The sequence below is a fragment of the Trichoderma breve genome, chromosome 3 (genome assembly GCF_028502605.1).
Source record: "Trichoderma breve strain T069 chromosome 3, whole genome shotgun sequence".
Classification (NCBI taxonomy): Eukaryota; Fungi; Ascomycota; class Sordariomycetes; order Hypocreales; family Hypocreaceae; genus Trichoderma; species Trichoderma breve.
Window position 1 is genome coordinate 1,359,001 of NC_079234.1, and position 13,858 is coordinate 1,372,858.

General features: G+C 47.8%; 5 protein-coding genes across 5 annotated transcripts; 3 read left to right on the top strand and 2 right to left on the bottom strand.

Moving 5' to 3' along the window:
* Positions 1-2,102: 2,102 nt before the first annotated feature.
* On the top strand, positions 2,103-3,123 carry T069G_04846 (cytidylyltransferase-like domain-containing protein; the record flags this gene model as incomplete). Its single annotated transcript, XM_056172056.1, has 2 exons — positions 2,103-2,449; positions 2,541-3,123. The coding sequence occupies 2 exons, from the start codon at positions 2,103-2,105 to the stop codon at positions 3,121-3,123; spliced, it is 930 nt and encodes a 309-aa protein (XP_056028914.1).
* Positions 3,124-4,280: 1,157 nt separating this feature from the next.
* T069G_04847 (uncharacterized protein) lies at positions 4,281-5,857 on the bottom strand (the record flags this gene model as incomplete). Its single annotated transcript, XM_056172057.1, has 3 exons — positions 4,281-5,482; positions 5,635-5,695; positions 5,759-5,857. 3 exons carry the CDS (start codon positions 5,855-5,857, stop codon positions 4,281-4,283), a joined length of 1,362 nt encoding a protein of 453 aa, XP_056028915.1.
* A 2,430-nt stretch (positions 5,858-8,287) lies between these two features.
* On the top strand, positions 8,288-10,267 carry T069G_04848 (FAD binding domain-containing protein; the record flags this gene model as incomplete). Its single annotated transcript, XM_056172058.1, has 1 exon — positions 8,288-10,267. One exon carries the CDS (start codon positions 8,288-8,290, stop codon positions 10,265-10,267), a length of 1,980 nt encoding a protein of 659 aa, XP_056028916.1.
* Positions 10,268-10,464: 197 nt separating this feature from the next.
* T069G_04849 (uncharacterized protein) lies at positions 10,465-11,339 on the bottom strand (the record flags this gene model as incomplete). Its single annotated transcript, XM_056172059.1, has 3 exons — positions 10,465-10,595; positions 10,671-11,220; positions 11,310-11,339. The coding sequence occupies 3 exons, from the start codon at positions 11,337-11,339 to the stop codon at positions 10,465-10,467; spliced, it is 711 nt and encodes a 236-aa protein (XP_056028917.1).
* Positions 11,340-12,044: 705 nt separating this feature from the next.
* On the top strand, positions 12,045-13,841 carry T069G_04850 (major facilitator superfamily domain-containing protein; the record flags this gene model as incomplete). Its single annotated transcript, XM_056172060.1, has 4 exons — positions 12,045-12,395; positions 12,485-12,660; positions 12,713-13,106; positions 13,167-13,841. The coding sequence occupies 4 exons, from the start codon at positions 12,045-12,047 to the stop codon at positions 13,839-13,841; spliced, it is 1,596 nt and encodes a 531-aa protein (XP_056028918.1).
* Between the last annotated feature and the right edge of the window lie 17 nt (positions 13,842-13,858).

Here is a 13,858-nt window from a genome sequence, read left to right on the forward strand (position 1 = left end):
TAATTATAATCCCACTGCGAGGAGTCAGGCCTTGGTGGATATCGTGAGAGAGGTTGCGTTTTTGTTTTAAACTATTACAATGTGGTTACATGTATCTATTACCATGTAAACTGCTACTATAATGACAATGTATTTGCATCAGAAAGTTTTCCTGTCTCTACTGCTGTAACATCGTTGAAGTGGACCATGCTACGCCCTTTCTATATCTTCTAGTTGGAGTGTGATTCCTGTCATTCTTATTACAACAAATGTGATCTTACAATGCATTAGGTAGGTACTTGTTATTACACATAGCAAATTGTGCAAGAAGAGCTAGCTATCTGAATAACTGTTCTAGTGTTCGCCACTGCCACATCTACCTCAAGTGCCGATATAGCTACCCAAAGATGTTATAGAGCAACGGTTAGCGGCATCTCTCCGCATGTTATGCACTCTGCACTACTGATATAAATCCAGGATGCATGTTACGGAGCAGGCCATATGTTTTAATTTTACAACTGTGTCTCCATTGTCGTGATATGCGCTGACCGTACAAGGATCGAGTGCAGCTCTGCATCTAATCTCCGCAACTTGGTGAATCGAAAAACTGTTACCAAGTAAGATCTTTATTCTATTTTAATAACCTACAGTCCCACAACTAGTCTCTGGTGATAGAATCAACATCTCGTTGTCATCTTGCTACTGTCATAAGCTATGTAAATAAAAGACTTCGCCTCCACAAGTCAACGATAGACTTTTGTATCGGGCATGCTGACCTCGAGTCTTGGCGAACATCATGCTGTGGAGGCGGAGCCAATAAGCCACGATAACCACCTACGCCCTGATCCTCCTACCAAACCACACGTCACACACAGGTAGTTGCGTCAAAAGCTGCCAGTGACGGAGGCAACCCATCTGTGGGACCGGGCGGGTAAGGCTAGACATGCACATAACCGCGACTCGGGCGAGATTTGCATGCTGACGGCATATTCCGTGCAGGCGCTGATTCATCAGAGAATATACCGGCGAACGAAGCTCCGGGGACGCGGGTGTGGTTTGCCGACCGAGTACGGGGCATCGTTTGCCGGCGAATTCCTTGCTGCTTGCAAATCTAATCTACTACGGACATTCACGCACATGGAGATACGAGTAATCACACGCCTTGGAATTACGAATGTGTCTCAGAGAAACAAGAGCGGAGAACTTCTTGGTATTCCCGCAAGAATCCTTGCAATTCTTTCCGCAACAGGCGGATGGCACAATCCGGCGTAGCCACGGGGACAAGACAAAGTCCCGGCTAAGACCAGAGGAGCCAACTTGGCGAGGGGAGGAAGAGAACCTTGGAAAAAAAAGGCAGAGAAAATTGCTGAAGAACTTTTATTGATTACGGATCCCTCCCTCGCACGGAATAGGCAGAAATGCGTAACCCGGCCCACTCGGACCTAGGGCTGTGTGTCTCTCTCTATCTACGAAGAGTGAACCATGACTCTGACTCTAATCTCGAAACCAGCCAATGGCCGGCGGGCGCGGATTGCGTTTTAGTCCAAGGTTTTTGGTTCTTGTCTGCGCCATTGGATTGGCGTGAACAAGCCGGAACTAGCAAAGAGTCGTTAGCCTGCTCACAAACTCAACGCCCGAGCACGGAGCAAATCTAGATTTGCAAAGTCCCTGCCCCTCCCGTCTGCACGGGTTTGCTCTCCACACATTGCAAGCATCCCTCGTGATCACCAACAATCCGGCATATGCTTGTTGCTTGGTGCTCGTGCCTCGTGCTTTTTGTCCTTACCATCTCGAGTATACCCGAGACGTTGCGGCCCGCAAGCTGACGAGCCGACAACCGGCATCACGGAGCCTTCCTGAGACGGCCAAGTTACAAGTACATGGAGCTGCTACATAATAAGCGTCGTCTGTCGTCTCCCTCTTCGGCTGTGGCCGACCTTGCTCTCGCTTCTCCTTCGTCTTCTTCCTCTTCCTCTTCCTCCATCTCTACCTCACTCTCTTCCCCTCGCTCTGTTTCTGTCTCTCTCGTCAACCAACAAATTCAGAACCATAACCACAACCACAACCGCAACTACACTCACACCCATAACAAAATTCACAACCATCCGCCGAATCCCACAACCATGGGCGGCATCGCAGCAGACGTATTTGCGTCGTCTCCTCCACGACCGACGAATCTCCCGACTGGAACTCCGACTCCCCCTCCCGAGCCCATGTCAGAGCCGTATCACGGCTATTCTTTCCCCCACAACAGACTCAAGCGCCGCCTGACGCATCCCAACAAGACGCCGCTGGTCCTGGTGTCGTGCGGCAGCTTTTCGCCGCCCACTTCCTTGCACATGTCCATGTTTTCCGTCGCCGAGAGTTACGCGGAGCGCACCGGCTTCGAGCTGGTCGGCAGCTACATGAGCCCTTGCAGCGACACCTACGGCAAAAGTTCTCTGGTCCCTGCTCACCATCGCATTAACATGTAAGTCTCCGGTCAACTCAACCCCTCTTTTTGGAAGACGAGAGAAGGCCGAGGTCGAGTCTTACTAATGCTCTTTTTTGTCGCAATGCAGGTGCCGTTTAGCCATTGAGCAGACAAACAGCAACGCCATGATCGACGACTGGGAGACTCTGCGCCGCGACGAGGCCGGCCGCCCAGTTTACACACGCACTGCCGATGTCCTCAAGCGCCTGGACGAGCAGCTCAACGACGTGCTGGGCGGCATCCAGACCCTGGACGGCACATTTGTAAGAGCAAGGGTCATGCTGCTTATCGGGGCCGACTTGGCCCTCACCATGAGCGATCCCAAGGTGTGGGCGCCGGCCGATATTGACGTGCTCCTGGGCTACTATGGCGCCTTCATCGTTGAGCGGCCTGCTCTGTGTGCGACCCAGGACGCCATCCAGCCCTTGAAGAAGTATCACGGCAACATCATGGTCGTCCCGTCCTTTCAAAACGACGTCTCGTCGACCAAGGCCCGAGCCCAGATCCGGAACGGCGAGGTCGCACAGGATTTGCCGAGATCCGTCTACGACTACATCAAGCTGCATCATCTGTACGGGAGCGCGCCCCCCAAGGACCGGCATGTGGACAAGAATGGGAAGCCAGACCTGGAAATGGTCTCGCCCCGTCTGCCCGTCGCATCGCACAGATGACACTGGTGAAACCCTGAGAAACCATGTTTGCCATGACACACAGGAAACTGAAAGTTTCAAGGCAACATGCCCCTTCATTTGTACGCTTGGCAGGGCAAATTCTTTGGAGTTTTTTGTCCGCCTAGCCTATGTACCACCTTTCATCAGCGTCAGCCCTTGTTTCGCGAAAGATGAGCGATGATAGATGCTAGATCGTAGTGTCTCACTTCCTTGTCTCATTTTCATTTTCATTTTCTTTTTGTTTCATCTAGGGTACGGAGTTTATTTTTCTTCTTCTTTGATATCACGCGAGCATTGTTTAGCTGCATGTACGCTCTTTGCTCTGCCATGTATCTGGTGCCGCAAGCCTCTATCATCATGAGGACTGGCCGCCTCTAGCATCTAACAAGATGGGAATGCTCTTATATGGGCTGTCTGGGATTTAAACTGGGCTCAATAATGCAGTTGATGGAACTGGGCTTGGGTATATAATCACTTGGATATGATGGCGGCCATGTCTGCCACGAGGGAATCACGCGACAGGGTTTGACGATTAGAACGAGTCTTTAACACAACCTCTGGGAAACAGCGATAAACGGACCAAGGCGAAAGCTATTGTGATAGAGTTTTCGGACTGATGAGATTTTGGGATGGACATTTGATGATTTTAGAAGTTGTACGCCCTGTTTTCTATTGATCATGACCTTGGTTTCATGTCGGGCGTCGAGCATCTTACATGCTCTCTGCATTACGTGTACTTTGTACATTCTTACCTACTCGTACTCTCATTTCAGAAATCCCGGGCAAATGGATAAAAAGGCCCGGATGAACGGACAGTTCAAGCAGCTCTAGGGTATCTTGCTGCTTTCTACCCTCCTTTCCTCCTTTCCTCCCTTTCCCATTAAAGGGCCAGGAATTGTGAAACTCGTAAATCTCTGAACTGCGTTCCATGTCGCCGGATTCGTGTTGTGGAACGTAATGTTGACGCTGTGTGGGTTTCAGAGCCGTATCGTGACTGTTTGCGGACATGTCTCGGCTTTCGGCGTCTTACATCGTGTATATGTTGAGGGTTGGCATAGCGATATCGCATGGTTTTAGTCATCTTTTGGACAAGATAATGACAAACAGAATAATTAGTTGAGGAAGTAGATAATTTAGTAAAGGCAGCGGATTCCATGTTACATAAAATTACGTCCATCCATCATGTTGCCGTATGTTATAGGATGGACTACAGTTGTCTTTGTACGAAGCAACGACATGATATCTCCACTCCATCCTCGCCTGTTTTTACCTGTTGACCTGATCCGGTTCTCCTCATGTTCAAACACTTTTGTGCCGTGGACATCTGCAACTTTCTTCCATACAGATATGACCTCGGGCGGGAAATTCCACTTCCAGGTGCTGTCCCAACACAATATGCTGCCAGTGCTATCGTGAATGTAGGTGAATATGGCTCCGTAATTCCACTTTTTATAATATAGTTCCATGATTTCCAATCTGGGCATACGTCGCGCAGCTCGGGCAGCTGATATTAACAGAGGAGGGATTTCGGCTGTTCTCCACGGCGATATGACGGCGGATGTCAAGACGATCGAGGTGAGATTGAGCCATCCCAGCTTCCAATGAGGCCGGCTGATCTGTGGGGTTTGGAAGTCGGAGAAGAAATTAACGGCGTCGATGATGAAGGACATAGATATCACCTCTGGTTCTTTGTCTTGACTGATTTCCGCCACAAGCCGACCCAGTGAGCCGTCTCTATCACTCACGTATCCTGACGGTATCCCATCTCCGTAAACGTCAGGGCTATCCTCAAACACCTGAAGTCTTCTGATGGATGAGGGCATCTTGGTTATGATATTTTTTACAGCCTCTTCATTTTCGCCCCCCAACGCCGTGAAGAAGTTGAGAGCAAGAGGCTCGTAAGTTACAAACTCAAGATTCGGGAGCGAGTCCACCATGCAGTTGACATAATGGGTAAAGAAACTGATGTGCATCTGCCGGCGAATAGTGAGATCTGTTATCAATCTTACCACAGGAAGTCGCAACGTTGTTAGACTGGGATGTCTCCGAGGGACATAGAAGGGGTGTAATTCGAATTGCTGGCTTCCCTCATGGTCTGTTAATGTGCGCCTGGCGCTGGGCTCCTTTTCATAAATGGCGTCCAAGGGCTCACTGTCCACCGTGAGATCTACTCCTTTGAGCTCGTCTGGAACAGTGTCTTTCATGGAATGGTCGGGGTCCGCAGCCGAAAATGCTGTTAATTCTAGGGCAATACCCGGTTGGCCTACAATTCTCTCTGGCCATTCCGACAAGATCTGAAAGAGTTGGAATATCGTCGCATTAAAGCGCAAGGCATCCAATTCATGACGGAATTTGACGCCTGTTACACCAGATTGGACCGATCTCTCAAACCGTAGCCATATATGTTGGACGAAGTGGCATCGAGATCCTGTAATAATGGCTTCTAACTCGCTGAGCCGCTTTATGGACAGCGTCAGACGCCGGAAGATGTATGGCTCGAAATAGTCATACCACTCTTGGCAGACGGTAGCGTATACCGATGCTCTTGCTTTCCCGCTCTGTATCGAGTCCTCTAGATGTTCGAAAATTAGTCCTTTCAGTTCTTGTGGCAGGATTCCCCAGGGAGAATGTGAACATGGTTGCCCTTGCCCTTGCTCTTCCTCGGGCTGTTGACTTGGATATGGACCACCTCGACCTCTACCTCGACCTCTACCTCGGCCTCGATTTCGCCCATGGCGTGCCATATTCCCTTGTAAAGATATAAGGAGTTCGATGTTTGATCAAAATATGACCCATTCACGCTGCGGCGAAAGATACATGTGAAAGTGACGGAATATGAAGAATTGGCGTGAGTTTCCATGTTGTTGGTCGACATTTTATACGTGATTCCAAACCTTGATCATTACACGTACATAAGGTACATACACTATAAAAAAGGTACATGTATGAACGAATACTTCTTTGATCACGGTGTCTTGTGGTAAGCATTGATACCCTCAACAAGGCTGAAAGGGATCGCACGCTCGAATTGAAGCTCGTGCACCTATGTACTTACATATTTTATACCAGTATTTTGCACGGATTCAAGCTGACCCAATCTTTGCTCATAAAATACGTTTGTATGATGTAGGAGTAAAGATACTCCCCATATGCATTAGTAAATGTTACTTTAGATGCAACCTAAGGCACGTCAAAACTTTATTGAAATGTGGGCAAAGATACCACAAGTCTAGTCTCAAGAAAGTAAACAGTTTCTATGTAAGAAAGATTCAAGCAAAATGTAGTTTCCAGGACTATCTTTGAAGGAGATACTGGGCTTTATACAGAATTTGCCTATTATTGTTTCCATTCGTCTATGTACCTGAGTAGACCATAGTGGGCGTGCTAAACCAGGAGAATAACTCATTGAATGAACGTTTTCATATCTTCTTGCTCCTTGTGTTTTATGTGTCGATTCTAAATGCTTGATGGCCGTAGAATAGCAGAAGCTATCTAATATCTCGGTATTTTGATGAGAAATAGAACGATTTTGACATATTTAGCAGGGTTAGGCATTTGAGTGATCAATTTTATAACCGTCGTGTAAAAGCAGGGCAAAGCCGCTGGGTGCTGCGATGAGAAGAGGTGAACTCGAGCTGATCTGTGCAATTAACACCAATGTAATAGTCACAATTACTGACCGTACTACTCGATTATGAAACGAACAGTTGCTCTCCGTACATGAATCTATGGTTGTTAGGTATCTGCAAGAGCATGGTTTCAACCCCTCTAAGAATGGCCTTCAGTCGCTGGTACACCTTTGGCTCTGAGCTATTCAGCTCTATTCCGCGACAGGGATGATGATTTTCTGCCAGTGTCAACACATGTTATATGAAGTGGCAGAATTCCAAGCGAAATCGGTCTCGTTAGCAAATCGAGACAAAGTCAAAAATTCCAATAGTGCTTTGAAAGGAAACGTCCGAGCTTATTGAGAAGTTATATGGATTCCATTATAGTAACGTATATCTGAAAACTGTTCATCAAGTTGTTTAATGGTATAAAGACTAGCCTTCTTGAAATGATGATATGGTGGCTCGAGTGAGGAGACAGCTTGCTGGGTGTGCATTTGTATTTTGTTCTTAAGAGAACAGAAGTGGTCTTAAAACCAACCACGCTCTCTCTTAGCCGCTAATTTCGCTAACATAGAGTCATTCGTGTAACACGTCTAGCTATCCGAATAAATGGGGTGGTGCACATTACAAGCGACTTCCAGCCTTGAGGCATCAGTAATAGTTTTCGTCTCCTCATGACGGCCTTTGAATATGAACTAGTAAATCATTTTGTTTCGGCTAGGACGTCCATGGTTCATGACTGGCCCAACCTGTGGTCTAGGACTTCTACGAAGTACGGTCGGTAACCGCAATTCCAAATTGCAATGCAAGGTTATTGTGACCTACGAGAGCTGGGCACATTGTATGCGCCTACCGCATCTGCACAATTGACAACTCACAGTCTGACTCGTGAGTGCCTAGGTAGTTGTCTGACTACAAAGCACAGTTAACAACCAAACAGCAGTTGCAATGGCTAAATTGATATAGTTATTCCCTGCTGTTTTCCAATGAGTTGCTCCTATTGATTATGTAGGTTGCATTTTACCTGAGGGGTGCATATGCAGGCGCCAGGGTTTCGCCGCTATTGGATTTCTACAGCTATCAAATCTGACATGCTTTCATCACATGCTAGTCAGCTTGGAACTAGCAAAGTGGGTGGCAATCCTTACGATATTAATTGTAGAGAGCTGATAACCAGTTCTAGGTGCCGAGTACCTCGAGTTACTTGCTTCTGTTCCACTCCATGTATCTCATAGTTTTGCCCAGGTACCTTGTTCGGCGCAAATCAGCACTAGGGGTCTAGATTAACTATTCCATGTAAATTTCCGGCAAATGCTAGCGCAAGACCTTTTGTATCGAGAGCTTACAAGGTGCTTGCCGCTACACCTTTTACACCCTTTGCACCCTTATACAAGACTGGCGAACAAAAAGTCGGAGTCATATTCGTGAAGAATTTGGCTAGACTGAAAATCGATAGTCTTATTCAGGGCCTTGATTTTCTTTTGGTATTGATTCGCTTCAGTTTTGCTGAGTCCCGAGGTTCACAACAAGTCGCTCTTTGATCTAATCTCACAATGAAGCAATGGCAAGAATACTTTCAGTTTCTGTGGTATCAGTTCACTTCAGGAACCGTTCTGCGGCTCAACAAACACCATGCAAATACTTTAGCTCGTCTATCCTCACTTCGATCTCTGAAAGATAGAGAAAATCAGGGCGAAGTCCAACATGAGACACGCATCTATGTTAATCAGAGCACCAAGAAGGAGAGTGAAAGTGATAGGGAAAGTGATGATGTCTGGGGATTCAAAGACACTTCATATCGTGCCAACCCGGATGGTACAGTGGAGGTGACGGGTTCTCGATATCTTCTTAGCGGTTGTAAGCTACCATCGCTTTTACCTTGGGCTAGCGATGTGCTTGGTGTCGATGTACCAAGGCAGCCAATGCTTCAGACTTTGGAAATCCCCATCCCAGAGCCCCAGCATATCAATGACGAATTCCTTGATTACCTTCGCCAAGTGGTGCTTCTTCGAGAAGACCAAATCAGCAGCGACGCCAAAAACCGGAGGAGACATGGGCATGGCCACACCCAAGAAGAGATGTATGCCATCAAGTACGGGTCTGGGCTTGCTCGGGTACCTGACCTTGTTGTCTATCCAGAGACTGAATCTCAAGTGATTGGAATTGTTGAAGCAGCTCGACAGAAGGGAGTCTGTCTTATCCCTTATGGAGGCGGAACAAATGTTAGCGCCGCGTTGAGATGTCCATCCAACCAAGATGGCGAGAATCGCATGATTGTCTCCGTTGATACACGACGGATGGACAAAATTATTTGGATTGACCCTGTGAACCGTCTCGCGCAGATCGAAACAGGGGCAGTTGGAAGCAACATCATGGAAGCACTGGCAGAGAGAGGATTTACCATGGGTCATGAGCCGGATAGCTGCGAGTTTTCGACACTGGGCGGCTGGATTGCGACGAATGCTAGTGGCATGAAGAAGAATCGATATGGAAATATTGAAGATGTCGTACTCGACATGCGGGTTGTCATGCCCACAGGAGGTGTTATGACCAAAGGCAGCAGCAGCGTTCATCCTCGGGAATCTACCGGGAGCAATCCTCTACGATACACGTTTGGCTCAGAAGGCTCTCTGGGGATTGTCGTCTCTGCCGTTGTTAAGCTCTTTCCTCTTCCCGAAGCCACAGAATACGCTGCTGTCCTGTTTCCCACATGGGAGAATGGAGTACAATTCATGTACGAGCTGCGACAATCCAACTGTCAACCTGCCAGTGTTCGTCTGGTGGACAACGAGCAATTTCGTATGAGTCAAGCACTCAAGCCAGCTCAGCCGTCAGGGTTCATTGCGGGTACTCTTGCTGGGCTCAAGCGCACGCTGGAGCACATGTACATCCTTCAGATCAAGGGATTTGACCCGCGTGAGATGGTAGCTTGCACCATGGTGTTTGAGGGCAGCAAGTCAGAAACCAGGATTCAGCAACAAGCCGTTAAACGCCTGGTTAGTAAACACGGAGGTGTTGATGCGGGCGCAGAGAATGGCAGACGGGGCTACCAGATGACATACAATATTGCATATATTCGCGATTTCGCGATGCAACATTATATCCTGGCTGAGTCGTTTGAGACCAGTGTCACTTGGTCACACGCCTTGGACCTCTGTGACCGTGTCAAAGACCGCCTACGACGAGAACATAAGGAGAGAAAGCTTCCTGGAAAACCACTGGTGACTTGCCGAGCAACACAGCTATACGAGACAGGGGTAGCCATCTATTTCTATTTTGGGTATTATTTTGAGGGCGTCACTGAGCCGGAAATGGTTTATGCTGAGATGGAAGAAGCGGCTAGAGAAGAGGTCCTTCTCGCGGGAGGCTCGCTATCACATCATCACGGGGTAGGTAAGTTGAGAAACAGGTTTCTGGGGAGTGCTTGGTCGGATGCGGCCTTGGAGTGGCGAGACGACGTGAAGCGAGCGTTGGACCCGGAGAACGTGTTTGGATGCGGGAATCTGTTAAAGCCTAGGATCACCCACGATTAATCATCTATATTATCTATTTACTAACGCATCACTATGTACTATACATATTCAGTTCAATTTTCGATTGTAGAGAGCCATTTGATCAGCGGTTTACTAAACAAATCGAGTCGCTTCAACTACCGCCCCTGGTAACACTGGTAGCCGCCTCAGCACTAACACCGGGAAAGTCCAAATAGAGAAACACTACATGATGTAAGCTATTCTGTCAGCAGCTTGTTTTGGTTCTTTTGCGACTGTTCGTGAAGAGGCACCGCGCCCGTGATGGCCGTAATTGCCCTTTCGAGACCTTCAAAGAAGCCAATAGCAGTTAATGGGCGGTTCATCCACCCTGTTGTGATGCAGTAATAACAGTCATGGGGACGTATGTGGTGCAAATGATGGTGTTGCCGCGACATAAGCAGACCAGTATCCTGCAAACCTCTCACTAACATAGGAGGATTCTCCATGTGAGCCCAGCAGTGGAACTGGTTCGTATATCCGCAGAAGAACGCAAACGAGAGCCAGAAAGTGGCTGCAGACAAGGCCGAGACGCTGTCTTCCGACCCAAGGGCAGACGATGCTACCCAGAGCGCTGGAATACTGACAATGAAGTTATTCCCATTGAGCTCCAAGAAGCCATGCCGTGTTATAGACCGGGGATCGGTGTGGTGATCTCGAAAAGGTCGGATGAAGGCAGGACCGATACCTGGCCAAGTTCCGCTGCCCCAATTATCAGCGCCCCAGTGGACAATTCCAGACACTACGTCGGCTGCTAGGATGCCCAAAAAAAGAGATATGGCCATGTATACTCGGATGTAAAGGATGGTAGATGAGCTGATGCCGTCGGTTGTATAACGGTCGTACATCTTGTTTGCGGTAACAGCAGCCTGACCAAAGAAAAGAGCCACGCCGCAGACTTCCATCACAACAGTGGCCGTTGTGCGATCTTCAGCGACATGTTGACTCTCTCTTGCCTGTGTAGCGGTGAACACACGTTGTTGTTAGCATGGCGGGCATTGAAGATTGCTTGAACGGGAGATGGGATACTAGCATTGATGCTTACATCTTCCGGCTCTGGATTTGTGGTATCCATGACTGCAGTTGAAGAAACGACTTGTGGTCATTTGAAACTGTCTATGACTGTCCATACATCGCGACAACATGCATACAAATCTATTTATACTCCATAGCAGCAGTATGAGTATTAAAAAATGACTGCCTACATGTAAAGTAGTTACAGATAGCCCAAATTCGCTCATCTATTCTTGTACACTGAGCAGACAATAGCTACAGCATGCTACAATTCGGCAGGGATATGCTCCAGGATTGCCTGTATACATACATGTAATTACGTGTATTCGGGCAACCGGGGTTGTGTACGCTAATAGCCTCTAATGCAGCCTCATGCCAGCCTCTGTAACCGACCTTTAGAGCCGAGAAGCGCACCTGAAAAGGCTGCATTAGTAACGTAATAGTAAGCTCGGAGGGATTCTGAAGTCCATAGCATGCATCTTCTATTTGGCAAAAGGCGAGGCCTGGTATGACAGTGGGATGGCCGCATGTATGCTTGGACCTGTAGGAGGCCCCCAACAACTAAATGGGTTAAATGTTTTGAAAGGATGAAGGACTGTTTACAAGGATATACATGCAGTAGACATGGGTTTGACTTGAACCTCGTCACTCTTTGTCCTAGGCAATCCCGGATAGAGAGTGCCGTAGCATATTTACTTGACTTTAATTGCCTATCCTCCATCATTCATACGTGAGCTATAGGTAGCGACACGTTCGTTGATGTCCAATGGATCACACCGCCTCAGACGCATCCTCTCCGTATCCCGTCAAAGATTTCCGTTTTCGTGTAGTCATTCTGTGTCTCTGCGTCTGCTGCTTTATTGCGTCGCTCGACACCATCATCCTTTCCTCGACCCTGCCAGCCATTGCAGCAAGCCTCCAGGCTACGACGACGGATGCGTATTGGTGTAGTGCCAGTTTTCTATTCGCTCAGAGTGTGGTCCAACTCATCTACGCTGTCGTTGCTCGAGCTCTTAACCGCCGAACATGCATGCTAGCTGCTCTTGGATTCTTTGGCTTTGCGAGCATCTTATGCGCAACGGCTCGTAACATACAGTGGCTCATTGCCGCGCGGACAGTGAGTTGTTTGTATCCTTATATCCTTCTTTATTTTCCATATTCGTGATATGCAGATTGTGGCTCCATGTCTTCTGACTTTCTTCAAAGATACAAGGTGTTGGCACTGGTGGAACCAATGCACTTGTCCAACTCATCTTGACGGATATAGCTCCTCTAGCTGAAAGACCCAAATACACGGGACTTGTAACCCTCTTCTCGGCACTTGGCCTGGTGATCGGAGGCCTTTGCGGCGCTGCAATCGTGCAACATACCACATGGCCATTGTGAGTCTAGAACGATTCTTTTACATGGGTTATGGCTAATGATGATACATAGAGTCTTCTGGATCAACCTGCCGATATGCGTCCCCACAATGGTCGGTTTTGCATGGTGCCTTGATGCTCCCCCAAGACAATCATCAGTCTGGACAGCCATCAAGAAGACAGATTGGGGTGGTGGCATCATAGTAACGGGATCTTTGGCAGGGATTCTTTTCGCTCTCAACAGCGGGAATGCCGTATATCCTTGGACATCTGGCAGAATTCTGTCACCTTTGATATGCGGCGGCGTCGGTTTACTTGGATTCGTGGCATACGAAAGATTTGTTGCCAAAGAAAATGCCATTCTTCCAGGCAGACTCTTCTCCAATGTCACTGCCGTGTCAGCCTACATCATGGCGCTCCTCCATTCGATAATTCTCTGGACTGCAACGTATTACTTCTTCTTATATGTGAGTAGCAAAACTTCCTATGAGTAATTCTTCGGCTAATTATTTAATTCTGTAATCTAGCTTACCTTTTGTTCTCATTCGTACTTGAGCGCGGCGATTCTTATGCTTCCAGCCACACTCACATTTCCACCGTCCGCTGCCATTGCAGGCCATATTATTGGCCGTACACTCAAATACCAGCTGGCCAACATAATTGGCTTTGCGTTTCTCGTTGGTGGCCTCAGTGGCTTAGCCAATCTTAATGAATTCTCTTCTGTGGGTCTTCAGATTGGCCTCTTGTTCATTGTGGGAACTGGCTTTGGCATCCCGTTTATTAGCAAAGTATTCATGGCGCAAACAGCCGTCGCAGAAGATGATCAGTATATGGCTACAGCCATCGTATCGACGGTAACGAGTGTTGGAGAATGCTTCGGAGTGGCCATATCGAGTACCACATTTCAGAACAGATGGGATGCCCTCCTCGAAAAAGAGTTGAAGCAAACTGTCCTCTCAGTAGTGATCAAGGGGAGTGATGCAGAACGAAGTACTGTCTTGTTTGGGACTCTGGACAAAGAGACGGCAAGTTTCTATCGACACATTGCCATGCAAAGTTTCCAGACGGTGTGGATCGTAATGGGCTCATTGGCTGGTGTTGCCCTTATTCTATCTCTTTTCATCAGGGATCCTAAGACAAAAGAAGCAACTCCTACAGAGTCGAGTGTAGAAGCTATAATTCTAGATAAAGAGAAAGCATGAATGCTTTCGTTCTATTT